General features: G+C 38.4%; 2 protein-coding genes across 5 annotated transcripts in view; one reads left to right on the top strand and one right to left on the bottom strand.

The window, feature by feature from the left end:
• Nucleotides 1-11,500, bottom strand: part of KIF20B (kinesin family member 20B) — a 38,272-nt gene extending 26,772 nt beyond the window's left edge. The window contains exons 1-13 of one of the 4 annotated variants that reach the window (XM_032695269.1): nucleotides 11,422-11,451; nucleotides 10,295-10,307; nucleotides 9,250-9,337; nucleotides 8,998-9,154; nucleotides 8,428-8,514; nucleotides 8,183-8,299; nucleotides 7,845-7,983; nucleotides 5,645-5,829; nucleotides 3,576-3,624; nucleotides 2,727-2,921; nucleotides 1,613-1,724; nucleotides 1,091-1,162; nucleotides 495-641 (exon numbers count right to left, since the gene is read on the bottom strand). In XM_032695269.1, coding sequence (XP_032551160.1) covers nucleotides 495-641; nucleotides 1,091-1,162; nucleotides 1,613-1,724; nucleotides 2,727-2,921; nucleotides 3,576-3,624; nucleotides 5,645-5,829; nucleotides 7,845-7,983; nucleotides 8,183-8,299; nucleotides 8,428-8,514; nucleotides 8,998-9,154; nucleotides 9,250-9,287 — 1,298 coding nt within the window. In that variant the 5' untranslated portion in view covers nucleotides 9,288-9,337; nucleotides 10,295-10,307; nucleotides 11,422-11,451. Of the gene's footprint in view, nucleotides 1-494; nucleotides 642-1,090; nucleotides 1,163-1,612; nucleotides 1,725-2,726; nucleotides 2,922-3,575; nucleotides 3,625-5,644; nucleotides 5,830-7,844; nucleotides 7,984-8,182; nucleotides 8,300-8,427; nucleotides 8,515-8,997; nucleotides 9,155-9,249; nucleotides 9,338-10,294; nucleotides 10,308-10,538; nucleotides 11,321-11,421 lie in introns of those variants that run through there. The other 3 variants (XM_032695268.1, XM_032695271.1, XM_032695270.1) reach the window with 3 other exon arrangements.
• A 9,032-nt stretch (nucleotides 11,501-20,532) lies between these two features.
• The window catches only part of PANK1 (pantothenate kinase 1), a 36,185-nt gene continuing 35,533 nt past the window's right edge, over nucleotides 20,533-21,184 (top strand). The window contains exons 1-2 of the mRNA XM_032694526.1: nucleotides 20,533-20,628; nucleotides 20,885-21,003. The gene's annotated coding sequence lies outside the window, so the exon portion shown is untranslated. The remainder of the gene's footprint in view (nucleotides 20,629-20,884; nucleotides 21,004-21,184) is intronic.

Consider the following 21,184-nt stretch of genomic DNA (forward strand, 5'->3'; position numbering starts at 1 on the left):
GAAACAAGAACCATTATAAGAAAGTTACTGTTTCTTATTTTACTTGCACAGGACCTGTATTAGTACTTCAAGATCATGCTTCAGAACATTTCCTCCATATTGTTAAAATTCCCCATTATTAGGATCAGAAAGTTATACTACAAATACACTAACGACCCCCTACACAGCTGCTAGTTTTAATGCATCCTTCCTATCTGGAAAGGTCAGGAAGGTAAAAACCCCATAAATTCACAAAATGTAGGGTTAATCAGGAAGACACACTAGCAAAGCTTTTTCATCTTAAGGTGTGAGAGACTTCAAACATGCTGCCAAGAACAGCCAAGTTTAAAGATAACTCTGGTATATAAACAAGACTACAGTATAGACTTCCTAAGTTCATACGTCTTTTCTACCAGAAATTTAAGTGTTAATATTGTATATTTTAAACAATAACTTTTAATGTGTGGGCAACACCTAAAAAACACAACTAGTCTGCAATTCATAAAAGGACTTACTTTGACTGTTGACAGTTCTTGAGTGCATTAATACACTTGCCTAGAGTCAGGAGAGAGGTATTTATATTTCCACTCTCTTTCAATCTGTCACCTTCATTGCGGGTCTTGGTATATCTTTCTGAACCAGCAAGATCACAAAATGACAATCTGAAAGTAGACCAGGAAAATTCACTTTATTTACCTTACATGATGAACAAATTATTCACTTTTCAAAACGATCGCTTTTCTTCATCCTTCTCAAAGTTTCTTGCCCAATCCAATTTCCCCGTATTTCCTGTCAAACATTTTTTCAACATGCTTCCTATTCCACCCACCCCCACCTCCTCATCCTGTTCCTTCTGGGGACTCACATGAGTTCAGGAGTATAGGAGGCTGGCAGAACCCTGTGATGAACAGAGGGGACAAGATGGAGAACAGAACTGCAACCTGACAGGCCAAGGGAGAGGGCCAAGTACCATAGGAGCATAGGGAGTGGGGAAGCCACCATACATGCAGGAAGGTCCCACAGGGAGCACTGGGTATATAGTGCAGTACCAGTATATCAACATGGAAAATAATTGACAACTTCACCATAAGAAAGACTGTTCTGAACTTACTCATTGACTCGGATCACTCGTGGTGTTCCTAAATCTTCAATTTTTAGTACCTTAACCGTGAATATGCTGTGACTAAAAGGAGAAATTGAAATCATAAGAGAAATTATGAAGTAGACCAATACTTTCAAAATACTTTTAGCCTCCACAATATTTGTTCAAAATGCTGTTGAACCTATCACGGTATGTAAGCATATATATCAGATACAAACTTTTAAAGAGATGTTTACGTAGCGCTTATTTTGCTTTTTCCTCAGGCATTTAGATGGAATAAAGCTAAGTGCTTTTGTATAGAGTATTTGATAAAATGCTGTTAGCTTTAGTACCTGTTCATCTTGTTGAAGGATTGAATCCTTTTGGCTTAAAGCAATGTGTCACATACTGCTAAAGGACACAAAAACTGAAACCTAGAAATCTAGACCACGTTAAAGCCTCTTCCCTTCCTGAAAGCCACAAGCCATATTTTAGTTTCTCCTTCCTCCCACACACCGCTCTATGCCCAATGCTATTCAAAATGTTTCTTACCTTCTGCTGGAGCAATGATTTAGTTTTGTGCTTGCAATACTCTGGTGTTTCAACCCCAGTTTTAGAAGTCTAAAAGCTTCTTTAGAGTCAGAAATCTGAACCCACTGCAAACCTTTAAGAAAAACAAATATGACAGTTTTGAAAATAACAATACTAAAATAAGTATTAAGGGCATAATGTATGCACAGCAAGGATACTACTTTTACTTGAGGCTTTTACTACACCTGCTTCAGACAGAAGTTATATGATGACAAATAAAATCAAAATGGCTCCTCTCACAGGAAAAAAAGGACAAGTATAATACACTATTTCATTCTCTTAGGACACTAAATATGTTTCATTCAAATTAAGTGAGCAACCTTAGCCTGAGCACTGAAAAGCCAAAAAGGTCTAATATAAGTAGAATGCCCTATATTCATATTCAGCAAGGCAGAATTCTACCCGGACAGCTTCTCTATTTCACACTACAGCTGGGGGGAAAGGAGAAGGGAGGAAGGGGAAGTCATCTGAACATCTTTCAGGGTCACCAACTTATGTGAAAAAGCAGCAGGCCAAATGCCTACAAAAAAGCCCTTACTCTAGAATTAGTGCCTTGATTGTTCTAAGAATCTGTAACAAATGAAATAGGTTTAAAACTCTTTTTCCCCATGACATCAAACGAACATTGAACTGCTATTTATTATCCCTACATTCTTGCAACCCAAAACAGAATTACAGGTTTGATTAGAGATTAAAATCCAATTTGAAGTCAGGCTGAACTTTCTCACATATTGTCTGAAGTCTGCTTCTCTACAGAAAATACTGAAAACAAACAAAAATTCCGAAAACTGTTGAGGCAATTACAAATACAGTTAAGAACTACTGGAGTATTTAAGAAAATGGAAAAGAGCGAGCCACTAACAAATTTGTCAATTGTTTCCAATATTTATCCCATTTCAAGGAAATGGAGGCAGTGGAGTGCGTGGAGGCTTTCAGCAGTTACAGTCACTCAAGGGAGGCATTTCCAGTGCCACAGTGAATGCAGTTAGGAGTTTTGCAATCCAGAAAGAAGCATTATTGCAGGTAGACAAACTTTTCAAACTACATTTGGCAATTTACAAAGTATTCTAGTCACCTTTCACAAAAGAACATCCCTTGATGTCTTGAGCAAGGCGTAGTGTTTTTCTTTTCTTGTCATTTGATATAGGAATCAGTAGATCATAAAAACATTCATTGTAAATCTCAAAAAATGAAACCCAAACAGAAAACTTGATGTAATTTCTCACAGTTGTGGCAGACTGTTCTGAGTCTTTTGAGGTATCTTCCAAATCTGCCAAGTACAAAATATTACCAGTCAATATAGACCTAGCAAAGTGAGTTTCATTAAAAAAATTAATAAGTGAAAACTGATATTACAGCAACCTTCTAAAAAACCCTTAACTCATACAAAAATTCATTGAAGTTCCCACCCCCTTTCTTAAATGTCTGGAAGTCACATCCTTAACCTACCTATTTGCAAGAGACACTTACTGTGCCACTTCTTTTTCCACTTTTAAATTTTATCAAACACATACAGCTTGGTTAGAGTTATCCAAGTCTCTTAAGACAAAGAATTAAACTGACAAGCATACTTAATTTTGACTTTTTAAAGCAAACATAGTATTTTGGTAGTTTTTAAAATGCTAGAATTAGATTTATAAAGTACACATAGATATTCTAAAAGTCTCAGGATACTACTAGGGCCCACAGCTAAAGTAGTACTACTTTTCCTATGACCTTTCCAGGTCATATAATGCCTGTTCGGGTATTCTAACCATTTTATCCTTGGGTTTTCTGCCCAAATAACTTCCTCATTATCCAATTCACAGGCATACAAAAATTGACAAGTAGTCATTTTATTATTAACATAGGCCAGAAATCAGTTATTGATGTTAAGAAAGCTTCTTTGCCAGCTTTAGTTGCAATTCTTTTATACGAAACATACCCTTAGAATCAACAGGTGCATTGCTGTTAGTGCTAATCTGATGGTCTACCTACAAAAGAAAACAGAAAGTTTAAAACATATTGCTGGCAGTACAATACGCTACAAATTACTTTTCTAACAGTTCTATCGTATTACTAAATAGGAATAGAGCATGGGTGCAACATACCCATAGACAGATCCTACCTGCACATCATGTCTAGTTCAATGTACCCATACACTGCTGTTGAAAGGGCTGTTCTTATTCCTTCCTGCCACTTCCCTTACCCCAGTATACGGCATTTCAGCTTTCCGAATCAGAAGCAGTCTAGCCATAGAAAAAATAGAGGAGTGGGAGCCCACACAGAAACAGGGTGATTCAACAGGATGATTTGCAGGAGTCCAGTTGCAGTTTACACATTAGTCTTACACTGGTAAATCTAAAGAGTCCTGAAGTTTTTTGTTATTGGTATTCTGCTAGTACACAATTTCATATCTTATACCGTACTAGGCCAACCCTCAGAAACAGCGGTAGATGTAGAACACTCATTCACTTAAAAAAATTAAATTAGTAACTTATTGCTTCCTGATACATGTTTGAAATAAATGATACAGTTGAAATAAACTCAAAGTTTCAGAAAAAATTTTTTGCTGAGCTATTTTTAAAAAAAAAAAAAAAAAAAAAAGTAAACCAATCAAAACCCTATAGCTAGAGCTTATAATCTTCATACACTAGCACTCCCTTCCCAGTCTTAATTTTGGTTAGTTAGCTTTTTTTATAGGCACAGACTTGCCAGTGAAAGTGTCTAAAGAAATTAAATTCGTCTACCAAAACAAGTATGCTTAAGTGAACTAACAAGAAGTAAAAAACAGGTATGGTTTGGGTCAGGGTTTTTTAGTGTTCTGTCAAGAGTATTTTTCATAAAAAGCTGGGATTCCATAAGTGCTCCTGAAATAATGGAATACTTGCGTAATCAAAATTTTTAGATTTAAGCTTTACACATATAAATCACCCACCCAAACCTGTCTCTGTTGAAGTAGATGCAAACTTTGCCAGCAAATTTATAAGCTAAAGTATTCTTCTTAAAACCACATTTTTACAAAGTAGAGGGGATATATATGTGCACTCAAACACACACGTGACAGCCTTTTCTGAAGAATGCCAGAGGTAGAGAGCATGTGCCTGTGCTTCTGAAGTCAAAGAATTTTGCTGCCATCTACCTTCCAGCCTGGAGCCCAGCTAACTAATGGATAAAAATCAAGGTAACAGATATATTCCTTCCCACAACAGCCATTATAACCTAGCATACCACAAGGGAGTTGTGGTATTAAAAACAAATAAAAGCAAAATTGTACCTTTCTAGTTCCAAATCTTAACATATGCTAAGTTTTATTTTATATTATTCCCCTCATTTCAGAATGAAAAGACACCAAGAAAAGCATATGCTCATACAAAATACAAATCCCCATAACTGTAATTGGACTAAACAGCTTTAGAATTCCAGGCAGCTCCTAAAACTGGAGTGCAATTCTGGACTGCTCAACAGCGAATATAAGAATAAAGTCCAGCAGAAATTGATTTTTAATTCAAATCTGTAAGTCCACTGGTGTTATAGTTCTGCTGTTTCAAATAAATTTTTGCTTCCTTTGAAGATATTTGCCAAACTGAAAGAGGAAAATAATCTCAAAATCATTAATTTTTTTCAACTACCCTGAAAGACAGTAAGTTATTTAAAGGATCACACCTACTAGTATCCCCATAGATAGAAAGGAGACTATTTGTGTTCAGTTCTTATTAAGCGCTAGTAAGCCCAGAGGATAAATTATCAGGTGTCCAAGCTACAGAAAAAAAAAAAAAAAAACACTTAGAGTGGGTTTTAGACTTGTCCATCAAGTATTCAGCCATGAGACAGAAATCCACAGGAGAACAGGGTTCATCAGCTCTATTGCTCACTTTACTGCTCATCTGAATAGCTGGCTGACACCAGACATATCCATGCTTAAATACAGCTAGTCTCTTCCTACTGAAAAATGGAGAACATAGAGCTATCTAAAGATGCATGTACTCATCAGTGTAGAAAGTGCTCCTCTACCTCTTTTACTAGGCGAAGTAGTGAATTTTTAATAGCAGTTTCTTCTCTCACTTGGTTTTCGGTCAGCTTTATATAATCTCTACACCGATGGGGTTTGAGATCCATTGCTGTGTATAGCTTTCCTTGAATACTTTTAAACAACAGATCCAAGGCCCTTGGCAGAATACCAACATCATCTTCTGTCCCTGAAAGAACATACAAAAGAAAAATTCTAATTATTAGTGTGAACAAGGTATACAGATAAATGAAGACAGAAAAAAAAGAAATCTTAAGGCATACAGGGGTTTTTGTATTCTCAAGGTAATAGAAATGCCATTAGAGTCTTTTTAAAAGTATTCAACTTTCAGCAACAGTTCATGCTCTACACCAATGACGAGCATAACATAAAATAAAAACTGCTGGAGTATTCTGCATAAGCTTAGCCTTGTGGGAAAACAAACAAACAAAACCCCACAACCAACAGACATTTAATAAAGATTCACAGTTTTTCAACTGTATTTCATAGGCTGCCTTCACTCTCTCTCAAGGAAGCAATCTTCAAACAAAACTCATGGCTGATCTTTTAGCTGCAGTCCTGTACTAACTCCACAGACCCTACAAAAATCTTCTAAAAGCCTTGTGAAGACTCACTCCTTTCCCTGTCCCAGACCCTTTTCTCATAACATACTACTTGTGCACCTGAATGACAAAAAGGAGTCAAATAAAAGCCTCAGTGTACACTTCATCTTTCTAAACCCAACTTTAAAAAGGGTTCACTTAAGTTCTAAGTGAGAGAAAAGGGAAGAGTAGAATTTATTAGGCTGATAAATTTCTCCTGTTCTTCAGACATTTAAAAGTTATAGCACTAGTTGGGTCACCTAAGTCAGAACTTATATAAAATGTGGTTGGCACTCAAATCACAAGTTATTAACCAAATAACATATTAAGCTTAAGTACTGTTTCATTGCATGTATTTCTCCCCATCTCATCTCTTCTCTAAAATTTTTTTATTTATTGCAATGCCACTTGTAATTCAACCTAACACAAACAAAGTAACAGTTACTGGTGAACAATCCTAAAAAAACTGCTTCATCCTTCACTTAAGTCTTTTGCCATTGCCTGAATACAGGCTCCTATGTAATGCTAGAGTGGAATAACAGAAGAGGAAATCACGGTACCCAGTACACAACATTCTGCCCTGCCAATTTTTATCCAAGTCCTAAAACTATAATACCATAAAAAGTTTCTACTCTAAAAAGATGTCAACCAAAAATTCTTGAAAAACCACACAATATACCCCCCAAACTAGTCAAGCATGGAAGAACTGTACACTTCAGGAATTTTTGGGTTTTGTTATTTACCTATTATTTATAAGGACAGAAAAGAGCATCCCATTATTGCCCCAGATAAATGGTAACTGAAAGTACTTCAATAAAGATCAGCTTCAGAAGGCACAAAACTTATTGTCCTTCTACTATTTCTTTATATAAAATAAGTGGTATAGCATTCAGAACAACATTTGATGATACAAAAAAATGGTTTCCACATGAATCAAATCACTTTATTTGTTACAATGCTTTGAAAAATAACTGAAGAATGACATCTTCTGACCAGAAAGGATATGGAGCTTTAACAGAACAGAAGCATTGGGAGACAAGGTCTCCTAGGATACTATTAAGCTCAGGAACTCATGACAAGACAGAAATACACGAAAGTAATCAAACATGTTTCAAAACATTTATTCTCTGTCTATAATAACTGAAACAGACGCAAATATTATTTCTTATTTGTGCATATAAGATGCATGTAACCATAATAATAATAGAAAACTTGAGAAAACACTAGTCTGGTGTAGAAAAACTTTCATATTTTTTGTATCTTGTTATAGAGAACATTATTTTCCCAACTCCCCCTCATTCCTGACATACTAGATACTTGGAGGAAAAAAGAAAAGTCTCACAGACCTGGTTGAAATTACTATAGCCTTACAAAGCAACATGACTGAGTGTTTATGTAAACAGTGACTGTCTGTTGGCATTTATATTTGTTATGGAAAGAGATTTCCATATCAATAAAGACTATTTATTGATAATCAAGAGAAGCCCATGTACAGGGCCCACAGTTTAAATGTAGGAAAAAGTTATAATATTTCTGCTAGAAGTAATCCTTAATTAAAAAAAAAAAAAAGGAAGTGTATTCAAGAACTTGTTTTTACTTATACCTTGGAAAGTGTAAGTTTTTCCAGCATTTGTAACTCCATATGTAAAAACAAGACGATTACATCCATCTAAGAAATCTTGCACCGGTTCCTTCATGGTACCTTCAAAGAATTCTTCTTGAGTTGTTTCAGGTCCAAACACCTGAGTATTACCAAGAAACATTTATACTTTGTTTAAGCAATCATTAGTGACTTTTAAAGGCTCTTTTAAATTCTTTTTGTTTACAATCTTAAAGACTACAAAGTTAAACAAAAAATACGGTTTGTTTGATATTAAGTAATACAAGTTAAACAACGTGCTCCAGGAATAAATGAAAAGCTTTTAAAGATAACTCATTTACTCGTGAAAAAGTGAACTTCTGTATCATCTGTCCAGCAGTTTTTTCACTTAGTCGATTCAGACAGTGGTGGGGGGGCTTCAGTATGATGTTTGTTGAGTCTTCAAGTGAAACACAGTCCTATTAAAGGAAACACAAGCAATGCGGGCATGAAGGGAATATAGAGAGCCCATTTAGAGGAAAAAACCAAACAAAAAAACTCCCACAAAACAAATTTAAGGTATTTTTAAACTAAATAAACATCACACCTGTGATCCATTTTCTCTTTCCAGTGATGTAAATGGCCTAATACGCAGGCAAACTTGTATGTGTCCCTTAGAGTCCAAACTGCTCCCCTTAAAAAAAAAAATTAAGGAAGTTAGACTCTTTATTCTTTGTCTGACAACTAGCATGTTAAGGCAATTCTATTTAACCAGGCTCTTTTGAATAGACTTATTTGATAACATGTGAATCAAAAGTAATTCCCTACATCATTTTTTACAAGTGCTTAGGCCCCTGCAGAAGTTGGTTGTGATGAGTTAATCTTGTAGCAGATACATATACACACTGCATTCAGTCCAACTAGAGATAAAGAATGACAAACATTCTATGAACTAGCAATTAGCTTCATTCAGAGAAAACTGATGTGCCCAATAGGGCACATCTATGCAATGTCACACAACTTAGTCTAATCCTATGCATCTCTTCCAAATTTAAAACATACAGAAGACGCTTTACATCTTCTCTGTAAAATTCTGACTATTCTTATTGATGAAAGGACTAAGCTTATTTTGTAAAAAATAAATGTCAAAGCAATCCAAACATTAAAGCTTTTGTACCTGGCTTGTGTCCGAGCTTGAAGAAACCAAAGAAAATTCAGAGGAGAGATCTGTTTTAAGATCTTCCACACTTACTGGTCCTGATCTTGGAGATAGCTCAATGCTAGAAATATAGGATGGTCTGTAAAGTCTGTCATTATCCAAAGTTGGATCCATTCTGCAAGATAAAATAAAACTATTTTGTGCTCCCTGATCATATAACAGAGTTTCTGAAGTCCCTTAGAAGACAGTCAATTTTAAACTGATAACTGCAATTTCTTTAAGAAGAAAGCTTTTTTCATCCTATTCATAATTTAGATAGCAAGTTTCTGGTAGCTGGGGAGTGGGTCTGCAGAGGGCTTTGCAATATGATGAATCAAGAAGAGCCATTCTGGTTTAAACAGAAAGCACCTGTTAACCAGGGAAAAGCCTTACACATATGCCACAAACTTGTTTCTGACAAGGAAGATACAATCTAAAAACTAATCGTATGGTTCCACATGAACTTCGTCATCCCACTGTAGTGTCCATTTAGAATGTCATGGTTATCTCTGCAGGACCTTATAAATATTTGATGCTATAAAGTTAAGACAATGTAGCATAATACAGAGTTCAGAAACATTCCAAAGACTAATAGACAGTTTCACCTATTAAAGGGGCACTAGAAAACCTCATACCAAAGTACAAATTAAAGTATTGCTTTCTAGTAATTTTACAGATCAGTAGATTAGTTTATTAATCCATAATTTAATTATTTTTGGGCACTTCTGAATCTGAGCAGTGAAAATTTGCTATAGAAAATATAAGTTAAGTGATTTAGTGTTGATAGTAGACAGGTAAATTTCAACATAACCTTTAAAAAGTGCATTTTATTTTAAAACATTAGTATACTTTTTTTGCACTTTACTCTCCTCTTCCTTTTTGCTGTGATATTACAGGTGTGACATGGCAGGCTTTGTTACAGATTCAAACAACTCACTGGGCAATTACTAATATACTATGGCAGCAAGGAATCCAGCAAATAGACACCTACCACATCATCTACATTTTGAAGCTTTGGACACAACAATTCGGTGGTCTCCTAGTACTACGTTCCCATGCCTAAGTTACAGCAAAGCATGTAAACTGTTTCTTTAAATACTAATGGAGAACATGCAGTGTTCATTAAAACAATGGATAGAGAGAGCAGGGCTGGTTCAAAACCCCTTTGTTCAAAAAGAGTATTTGTTGCCTACCTGTTAACCAATCCTATCTCCGTTTCCCCCATGAAAAAAACCTGAGAGACCTCTACACTTCAGTGTCAAAATACTTAACAGCTCAATCTATCTAAGCTGCAAAAGGCAGACAGAGACCTCTAAGCAGCTAGACAAATGTCACCAAGCTGCAAATGAGGTAAAAATATACATAAACTAAGCACCAATGTTTACTTTGTTTCTTCTAATCTACATTTTTAAGTTTTGTCAGGCAACTGTATGAAAACCAGGAAAAACGTAGCCCAAAATACCATCACAGTTTGAACAAAGACTGACCTGTGAATAAGCTACAGTTGGAAAGAAACGTACCTGTGCTATCACGATTTGAAGTCTTATTCATCAGCTACACAAAGCTACACTGCAAAACTCTTATCAGCCCTTTACAGGAAATATATTTGTTAGGTAACTGCCTTTTTAATTGCTTTAAATATAAGCTTTAAGTGTGATTTGTCAAGATTATGCTCTCGTTCTGTATCTTTTTACGTAAGAGGCAAAAAGCAAACATCAAGCTGTGTTCCAAAGCTGGCACTAGAAGTGTTTACACAGCCCAGCACTCAGGGTAGTGAGGTTCAATCCCTGACAGAATGCAAAGCCCAAGGTGCAGACTATATATCTGCCTCCACATGGTGTCACACAGCACTGCAAATGCTTCAGATATTCTGGTGTAAACAACTATATTGCCTGGCTGCAGCCACTAAAAAGTAAGGGCATACAGTGTTATTATAACTCTACTAACCGCGGCAATAGAGCTGCAGACACCCTAAAAGAAGGGGATCCCCAGCGGCACACACAGCAAAGCGTGGTCACAGCACACACGTGCAGCCTGCAGCACTGCCAGGCAGCACAAGGCAAGGTAGAAAAAGCTCCAAACCACGCTGGAGCGTATATAAAACCTAAAGCATCAGCCCTTACACTGTAAAAAAAAAAAAAAAAAATGAAGAGGAAACTCTCCTCTCTGCAAATACAGCCTCTCACTTCCAGGCTTCGCAGGCTTTGCCCGTTCCTACGGGACACAACCGCCGGGGCTCTGCCCCAGCACGGCCTGGCCCGGGCGTTACCCACGCCGTGCACGAACACCGAAAACTGCCCGCACCCCGGGCCTCCATCACCTTCTCTGTGCAAGCGAAAGCCCCGCGCCCCGCAGGAGCCGCCCCGACCGCCCATCCCAGCTCCCGCTCCCATTCCCGCTCACCCGCCGCGTCTCTCCCTCGCCCTCCGCACCCGTCGCGGCTTCTTTTCGAATCCGACCAATGGCAGCACTCGGCGCCCGCACGGCCTCCTGGGAGTGCGGCGGCGCAAGGCCCGACGGGAGATGTAGTCCCGGAGGGGCGGGGCTGCCGTGCCCCGGTTCGCCCTCCGGCGGGGCCGGTGCGCTCTGAGGGGGCTGTGGGGATCTCGGTACCGCCGGCACTCGGGGCCGCCAGGACTCGGCCTCGCAGCGGCGACAGCAGCAACACCATCTCGGCTGCCGCAGGAAGGCGCCCTGGCCCCGCCGGGCCTGCAGCGCCCGGACCTCGCCTCCCTCAGGCGCGGCAGAAGGAGGTGTGTAAGTTCAAACCTGTCAGCGCTCGGGGTGGTCACAGCGGCGCTGTTTCCACGGGCATTTGCGGTTATCTGGTTATAAACGGGATAATTGCAGTGATGAGAGGGAAGAGGCCAGGTGACCTGCGCAAGCTGCAGATGCTGTGTATCAGAGCAGGGATCAGCTGAGTTGGGAAACACCTCCTGTAAGTCCAGGATATGCTTGTGCCTTTGTGGCAGGATAGACCTACCCTCATTAGACCTAAAATCCAATCAAGCTATCATGCAAGATCAACTGCTCGAGCCGGGGTGTTGTCTTGGTGTTACTTACGTTAAAAACATCCTGGTTCACTAGACTTTGAATAAACACCCTGCTTTTTGAAGTCTGATTTGACAGATAAGCTGATAGCTGGCCTGTGAGTGTTTGACTAGCAGTCAAGCACTTTATACTATAAAAGTCCAGTCCCCTCTCATGCAGTCAGGTTCTTCTGACATAACCCTTCTTGGGGTATGTGTGTGGAGATTCCTCCCTTAGCTAGGGATGCCCTCCAGGGATACTCCTCGAGGTAGAGAGAAAGAGATCTCCCCACTAGTGTTGGTATGGGTCTTATATCGGATGTCTACTTAATAATTATTTCTTTTTGCTAGGTTTAATATAACTGTTTCAATAATTGCTTTGTTATGGTGCACCATACTACTTTATGCTATATTATACTCTACTAGTAGATTTTTAGTGTTTATATTGTGTAGTAAATAATTCTGATTAAGATTTTTCATCTGTTCACCTGTTTGTTAATTTGTCATAATAAATAATTCATTTATATAAATATATCTGTTTTCACATCAACCACACCTAAGCCCTTCTTTCAGAAGGAGTTAAGAAAGGAAGGGAATCCTTTCTGTACCTCGAAACTCACCAGCAAGGCTTTGCTTTTTACTTTGTCTAAGCCTTCCATCCTCACCTGTGACAGCCTTACCCCCAGTGTTCCAGTCCTGACAAACGACAGCTGTTCTAAACACTTAGTAAGGCACCTTTGTTTAAAACCTTCCCCACATTGAAATTATTGCTGGGTACCAGGTTTGCATGATGGGCATTTGATTTCTTAATCAACAATGAGAGAAATCCTTCACCTTTATTTTCAAACCAATGTCATAACACCAATCAGATCATTGTTTTCTAGAACATCAGGGTATGGGAATGTACAGGATTTGGTAACAAAAGTCCCCATGAGTTTCTCTCAGAATCAGACAGAAATTCTTTGAACTTTAATAAGGAATGTCTGCCTGTTTTAAATTGAAATAAAAGGACAAGTAACTTGAAAGTAGTCAGTATCTGCCAAAACCAAACGTTTGTTTTTCATTTGAAGAAAAGAATGCCAGCGGGACCAAGCAATTCTGTAAAGGAATAATCCTACACAGATCCTGTATCAGCTGCTTTGATGAGGTTGTCTTTGGGATTAATTCTATCTTTCTTTAAAGAGAGGCTGTGTCATATCAGTAAAATATGTATACCTGATTTCAGTTCGGATGTAGGCCATGTTGCAGGAGTTGGTCTGTTTTAACAGCAGAAAATGATGCAATGTTGAATTTGAAATTGTTTGCTAGCAAAACTGAAAAGTTCTTCAAGTTGTTCTTTGACTTAGGCTCACTTTTTTAAAAGTATCTTGATTTCTCTCCTAAACAGAATTAAAACAACTGAACTTTCCTAATGCCAAACCAACTTTTCCATACCAGAAGGAGACTGAGAATGACTCTGAAAGAAAGGGATCAAACCTGATCAGTGTCAAACTTGATTTGTGTCCCATAGGAACGGGCAAAGCCTGCGAAGCTTGGAAGTGAGAGGTTGTATCTGCAGAGAGGAGAGTTTCCTGGGATCAAACCTGACAGCTGTTCTCTTCTACTTGTTGGAAAGGAAAATTGAAGATCTTGTTGAAATATTTTGCAAGGTATATTCCTAAAAAGATGGGGTTCTATGTCCTGCAGAAAATTATTCTTGCTAAGTTGGGGCATAACAAAGCTCATGGTACAGGCAATATTTTGATTGTGTTTGAATATTAGATTTCTAAAACTGTTTTTATAATACTGCACATTTTTAAATTTTAATTTGAACTAGTATCTCAAAGGACTACCATTAGGATACTGAAAGAGCAAACTAAATCACAATCTAACATGTGTTCCTAGTCTCACACAAACCATGATAAAGAAAACGTTAGGTCAGCATAACCAATCCAGCTTGCTTTGAAATGGGAGATGAGGCAACTTCATCTATGTATATAAGCTTTATGACTTTCCACCAATATAGTTTCCTTAAAGTGGGTTGTGCAACGACAGCCAGTTGCAAAAAGTATATCTGCTGCCAAAACATCATTCAGAAACTCATTCACCCCTGAAATTTGATTGTGTTTCTTTTTAAATTCTCTATAACTTGTGTAGCAACTTGCCACTCCCAAGGGGAAAAGATTTTTATAAATTACTTGTTACCATTACCCTTGGAATAATATTCCTGTTATTTGGGATGGGATTCAAAAGTCGTGTATAGTCTACTCATCCGAGTGATAAGATGATATCCTATGAGACAGCATTTCTCAGCTTGCTTTTACATTGCTGTCAGAAGTAATTAGAGACACAGTCAACACTGCCCAGCATCCTTCAGCACATCTGAGCAGCAGCCAAACCAGAACTGGCTTCAGTTTCTTTGTACTCAACGTACCTTCCCCAGGGAATTAACAAAGTACTTCAGTTTTCCCTCATCAGTCTTGGTTCTGCTGTGGCTCCCCGTGCCCTGACAGCACTGTCTTCCCATCGTGGATGCAGGCCAAGTCCTTCTGCAGGGTTCGTTTGGGGCCGACTGGCAAGAGCACTCCTGTTTGTTGTCACAGAGATGTCTTGGAGGAAAATGGTGCCTTATGTAATACTTCTGGTAGTCTGCCATGCCAGCCCTTTTTAATCCCTATCTTTCAGGGCAGTTTATGTTGTTTATCCTTCTTATTTCCACAGCCTGGTGGGTACATTTCCTTTAATTTGATCCTGTACCCTCACTGCCCCACTGCCATCAGTTGCCTTCGGGGTGGCACTATTTCTAATGCACATACAGCTGATTTTATGAACTCGTGACTTCACAGGCTGTTCGTTCGCTTATTTTCCTTTAGCAATGTAGGTATGTTTTCTTTTATGATCTCTTTTAAGCAATGAGCTACTTCTTGAGTCTCACGGGTGCTCCCTGGCTTGGAAGGCTTTGCCCCAGGGACAGGTAGTGGCTTTGGGACAGGGATATCTCAGTGGTGCTGGGCAGAGAAGGGCAGTTGGCCAGGGCATCGGGCCAACTTTCCCTTTCCCCATCTCTCCCCCTTTCCCTGGGGGAGGCAGGAGCTTTCCGTCCTCAGCCTGCAAATGCTGCTGCTGTTTCATGGCTAATTTAGTTAACTGAGTAATTGTGGGGTTTTGGGCGGGGCAGGAGGAAACCTTCACTGGAAGGAGCTGGTTGTGAGGCTGCTCCATTGAGGTGCTCTAGGAACATGAAATACAGTTTGGAAAACGAATCACAGATTCACTGACGAAGAGGGGACTTGAGGAGCATATGCTAGTATGAGAAAGCTAGCCAGGGTGCTGGAAGGAAGGAGGGATCACTGATGGGTAGCAGGAGGCAAACTGTAGCACCTGGTGCTGGACTTTGGCCTTAATGCTTGGCCTCTGGATGCTTCCCTGGGCTAGCTGCTCCAGCAGGGAAGGTGCTGGGGATACCTGGGCTCGGTGATTACAGCTGATTAAAAAGTCATTCACTGAGGAGAGAGAAGACAGAGAGCTCACAGCTGGAGACATGTTTGTGTTAAGAAGGCTTGTTCTCCTCATAGATGCAGTGAGGCCACCTGGTCCCATGCCAGTGTTTTGTGTAATGAAAACATGCTACATGTGCTCAACATACCATTTTTAAATCTTTATAGCTTCACATGAAAACCTGTGCATGGCAAACGTAGTATTACTCCTTCAACAAGAGCTTTACTGTCTTACATAGGAGAAGATTTGAAGCATATTTTCTGAAATACACATGAGTTGCATTTCTTTCAATTTGTATAATTCAAGACTTTGGAAAGAATGCAACTGAGAGACAAAAAAACTATTGCTGTTTCTTCCTGTTTCTCCCTCAACCGTCTGGTATTCCTTCTGTCCCTCTTTGAATTATTGCATAATTCTCTGATGAGCTAAAGAGATTATTTCAGCTGTAACCAACCTTTTAATCCTGTAATTGAACCAAAAAGTTTCAAAATCAATTATTCTCTGTAGTGCATTAATATAAGTAGTCACCATCTTGAAGGTCAGATCTAGCATTTTGAAATCAGAACCTTCTACCCCTCATCAACATACCTGAAATCATTGTGCCTTGGATCGTTATTCTTACCAAGCATTTCAGTGTACTTGGGTTGTCAGGCTATTTTAGTTTGAAAAGCTTTTTCATAAGTGTGTGTAACCAAGTGCCTCATGGTGATGGTGTTCTACACAGGATCTTGCAACTAAAGCAAGGGAATGGCTTAGATATTCTGAGGAATTGGTAAGGCAGTTAGTTCTTTTTTCAGTATGAGTGTGCTGTATATTTTCTCCACCCACCCATCCATATTTAAATCTTTTGTTGTTATGAACAGGAAACTTTTCAAGGCAGGATCCTTAGGGCCTTCCATTAGGGTGGTTGTACTTGGGTTCTCCTAATATAGTGGGATTCTTAACCACAGAGAGGGCTTTTAGCATCATCACAGCATAAATAATGGTAAAATATGTTTCTTAAATGTTTCTATGACTCACTCATTTGAACTGCCAATTTTTAGTAGGATATCGAGGTGAATAATAATTGAGCAATATTTTGTGTATATATGTATGTATATATTTATATATTTTTTACTACCAAAGGAGACTAAAGCTTTACTAATTGGAGAACTAACTAACTAACTAAATAAAATATACTTTGTTTTTTCTCCTGCTTTTTCTGGGATCTTTCTGTAACTCTGGCAACACGATGCTGTAAGACCACTAGTGATGGTTAAGTATTTTGCTTCTTTATTGCTGAAAGGGGCTGAAACATTTAGATATGAGTCGGCTGATCAGGCAAAACAACATGATATCATAGTAGTCAATGTAACAGCAAAAGAAGCCTCCACTGGAGAAAATGGTAAGAACTGTTTTCACGTTGTGACACAAGGATTTGTCCTATAAATGTATCAGCTGTTTTGTCTGACTGGTTAATAGTCATATAATGAATAGCATAGTTAGTTATTAGGTGTTTGAGATATGTGTGTTGAATAGTAAAACTATTGTTAATATAATGATACATTAATAATAATAACAAAAAATATAATTAATAATATATACAGTCAAAGGTTTTATTCTATGAAATTGTATTTTTATAAGAAAAGATGACTACTCTTAAACTGCATGCTGTGTAAATATAGTCTGTAGGACATTTGCGTTGTGCCCCAGAAAATGAATCCCATCCCAACCAGACACAGTTGGTGTGTGACCCTGCTGAGTCCTGTGAATGAGACATTTCTGAGTTACTGGTAATCACATAATTAGAAATCTTGACAGAGAATCCACGAACAGGAAGGCTGATGGTTGGTATTGAATAGTTGTGTAAAATCCTTCTCTCCTAGCCAACATGATACTGATGTTTCAGGACATACTGTTAGAAATGGCTCTTCAAGTGGAATACTAAATCCTATACATACAGAAGTCAGCATGAGTTTTGGACAGTTTTCACATAGTCTGGATCTTGCATTATGGTTTTGCTATGGATTTCAAGTTTTTGGGTCATCAAAATGGATAGCATTGTTGATAGAGAAAATGCCATCCAGAAACACTGCCTACTTCAGGAAATGTTTTTATATCTCATGAAGGGTATTTGAACTGTGCATCCAAATTTTTCTTGGTTCCCTGAAATGCCTCCTCTTTTTTCTTCTTTCTTTTTTTATTTCTAAAGCTGTGCCTAAGTTCTGCGAAATGTTTGCATAATGTCTGAGACTAGGCCTGTTGCCATTCTTTGCTATCCGTGACACAGACAGTGTGTTAGCTCCAGGTTAAGGGCTGGAGATGCATTCCAGATCTTATTAGTAAAACTTTATTTCTCTCCATGTGTTGTTGATTCTTTCTCAATCATCCACAGAGCTGTATAAATACCAGCATGAGTAACCATAATTTAAAAGTAAAATCTCAGGGTTGAGTTTCCCTAAAATGAAGCATATGTTTGAGTTTTATTTCAATTGAGGTTTCAGAAGTTTTATTTCAGTTCCAAGCTGCTAATTAAAATTCTTCATGGTGTAAGAAATTTGAGCTTTAATCCTTAGGATTACTTTTTAAGAATATTGTTTCTCTTTTTTTTGTAGTGTTATGTAAAAAACACAGGTTCTAAATAGCTGCCTAATGGTCTCAGAGCCCTCAGAACAGCCCCAGAAGATTTTACCAAGTATATTTTTAGAAGTTACATTTTCAATTGTTGCTCTGTCATCTTACTAAAAACTTAACAAGATAAGTAAATTGGAACATGAAGTCAATACATATCTAGAGTAATGCAATTTTGAAATAGGGAAACTGGCCAAGATACCAAGATATATCCAAATATATATCAGATATATAGCTGATAGCTGAAGAAACTGAAAGATTTCCACTAAAGGAGGGGATGTGTGTGTACATACATATATAAGTTCTGTGTAGAAGCCAAAAGACTGGACACCTCTGTGTCTCAAAAATAAAACATATATATCCTCAAAAAGATGTGGATCAAGAGCAAGAAACTTACTGCTCAAATAACATGGGCTAAATCCAAGGAGCAGACCATGTTACAGTGTAGCCATTACAGTATTTCAGTGTAGTATTTCTCATCTTTCTGTCTCTGACACCCAAGACAGAGCTTCTTTTATTCTTTCCAAGTGTCAGCCAGCTGTCTTGACCTCAGAAATCAGTGCTGTTCTCTGACATAATGTACCCTTCTTTGGAATGCCATCATGGCTTTGGGCACTCGGGGCTTCTGCTTTAACTCACGTGAAGATGTGATTGGAGCGGTATTGTCACACCACTGACCTTCAGATTTTTAACTTGAGCTTCCTGTACAGCCAGTGGTGAGAAATGCTCTTGTTTAACTCTTGGCACAGCTAAGCAATAGAAGTGTAATCCAAATTACTCTCTGGAGGAACCTTTCTTTCTTCACTAGCCTCTTAGTTTAGATATCAAAATTAATGTCTAGTTTTGGGTAACATGGTTATCCTTCAGTACGATAAAAGGGCAAGGAATGAACATTTAGGAAAAAAATTTCTTAACCAGTGATTTATCTTTAAAGGACTTGAAAATAATGGTTCTTTGACAATAGCATATGGCCCAGGGCATTCCTGTTTTGCTGTGAGCTTGTCTTTTTTTTTTTTTTTTAAAGCTTATATTTTACTATATTACAGGCTGAGCATTGCCCATCCTGTAGGAAAAACAGAAGGCAGAGAGCTTGATATGAGCTAGACATCTGCCCTGCATAGAACAAAATCATACTTCTGAAAAAAAGAGACTGTATTTGTGCCTTGCAATTGGACAACAGTGCTCTTCGCAGTCCTTGAAGAGAAAAAGCCTTCCTCACTCAGAGGGGACCAGCAGATGAACGATGATGAAAACTTATGAAGTCTCAGTTGCTTCTCAGAGGGTGGACTAATGAGCAGCTAATTTTTTTTAACATGTTCTTATGCCATTATTTTCAGCCAAATCAGCAAGTAGATCTATGTGGCCAAACAGATACTGGAACAGCAGAAGTGCTGGTGGGACAGAAGGGCAGGGCTGCTTCTCTTGTGTTAGGCAGTCTTAGATTGGCTAAATTGTAAATTACATCTTTGGCAATTCTTCAGCAAGGACTCAAATATGCAGGTGGCTGCCTGGATTGCAGTCTTTGGGCATAACCAGACTTGCAGAGTTAGAGAGTATTTCCAAATGCAGTTTAACATCTTGTTCTCAATTTGATGCTGCCCTGCCTCATGTTGTCACAACATGCTGGAGCCAAGAATAAGCAGAGTTATGAAACAGGTCAGCCTTCCTTACTGAAACTTTGGTCACAGCTGAAATCTGAAGAAACTGGAAGATTCCCACTGAAATGAAGAGTGTTACCACAAACTGGCTGATCTGACCCTTTGTAGTCAGAATAAACCCCATTTTGCAAAAAGGTGTAAACAGCAAAATTTCATTGTTACTAATTCAGTTTTGTGCATCTGAATTTTCCCTTCTTGTTTCAACAAATTATAGGATCTGACTGCAGATTCAGTCAGGTGCTTTTGTATAATGTTGCCAAGTACGGTCATACTGCCACACTTCATCATATATGTGGGTGCACTGAAAAATACACACACATTTATAAAGCACTGTAGGATCTTTCTGAGTGAATGGCATTATAAAGAGAAGATAATTATTCCAACATTTAATCCAGATTTTCTATATAAAGCACATTTTGGGATTGTGAAAAGAACCAAAACATGTAACAATTTTGGGGTAAGAGAGGAGTCCTTTTTATTTTTAAGTATAATATTAGTATAAAGTTAGAAATGAGTCATTCTCTAACTAATTTCTGACTCGGTGACTCATGCTCTTGGCAAACTAATTATCCAAGACAAGTGACTCAGAAATAGGTGCTACTGGCTGTTGCTGTTACAACTAAACATGAGGCTTGATTTTGGGTATAACAAATGTAGCTATACCCTGCAAATTATACCACAGTGCTGCTCAAGGATGTATTACACATGCAAATTTCTTTAATCTGATGTTTTGATTTCAGTTTTAGGTGGATGGTGTAGCTAGCTTCTGGGTGTCTAAAGCAGACATGGCCACCAAGAGCTTAAGTAGTGTACTTGGACTAGGAAAATCTAGTGTGGTATGTATTTCTTTCCATCCAGGAACGGTGATTTATTAAAGCCTCATCACATGAACATTCTTCTGAATAAACTTTTCACCTCAGAATTCTTAATAAATTGTTTGAATACTATTGAGAACATTGATATGGGTATGGTGGGAAGATTCATGCCATATTTACTTGGGATGGATATGATACTATGTTGTTGCCTCTAACCCACTCTTTCTGTTTTGTTTCTTTGTCTTTCCCTGCCCTCCGCACTCCGCCTTGGCTGCAGTTTGTAAGATACTATCACAGTGCAGGGCTGATCTGATGAAACCACAACTAATGCCAATGCCTGCCTATAAAGGGAAGAGAACTCAGCCTATAAACTTGGGATTTCTGGCCTCTTATTAGGTAAGTCTGTTACTCATCTTCCCATTTCACCCCCCTCAGTTGCCTTTGTTCCTCTTCTTCCTCTGTATCATTAACTCATATCGAAGTTCAGTGTCCCTGGTTACTGGGAACCCAGTTTCATTTGGCTATACATACACTCTTCCCTAAAGAAGTCACAGGTTGCCTCCCTGTTGGGTGTTCA

The sequence above is a fragment of the Chiroxiphia lanceolata genome, chromosome 8 (genome assembly GCF_009829145.1).
Source record: "Chiroxiphia lanceolata isolate bChiLan1 chromosome 8, bChiLan1.pri, whole genome shotgun sequence".
NCBI classification, from domain to species: domain Eukaryota; kingdom Metazoa; phylum Chordata; class Aves; order Passeriformes; family Pipridae; genus Chiroxiphia; species Chiroxiphia lanceolata.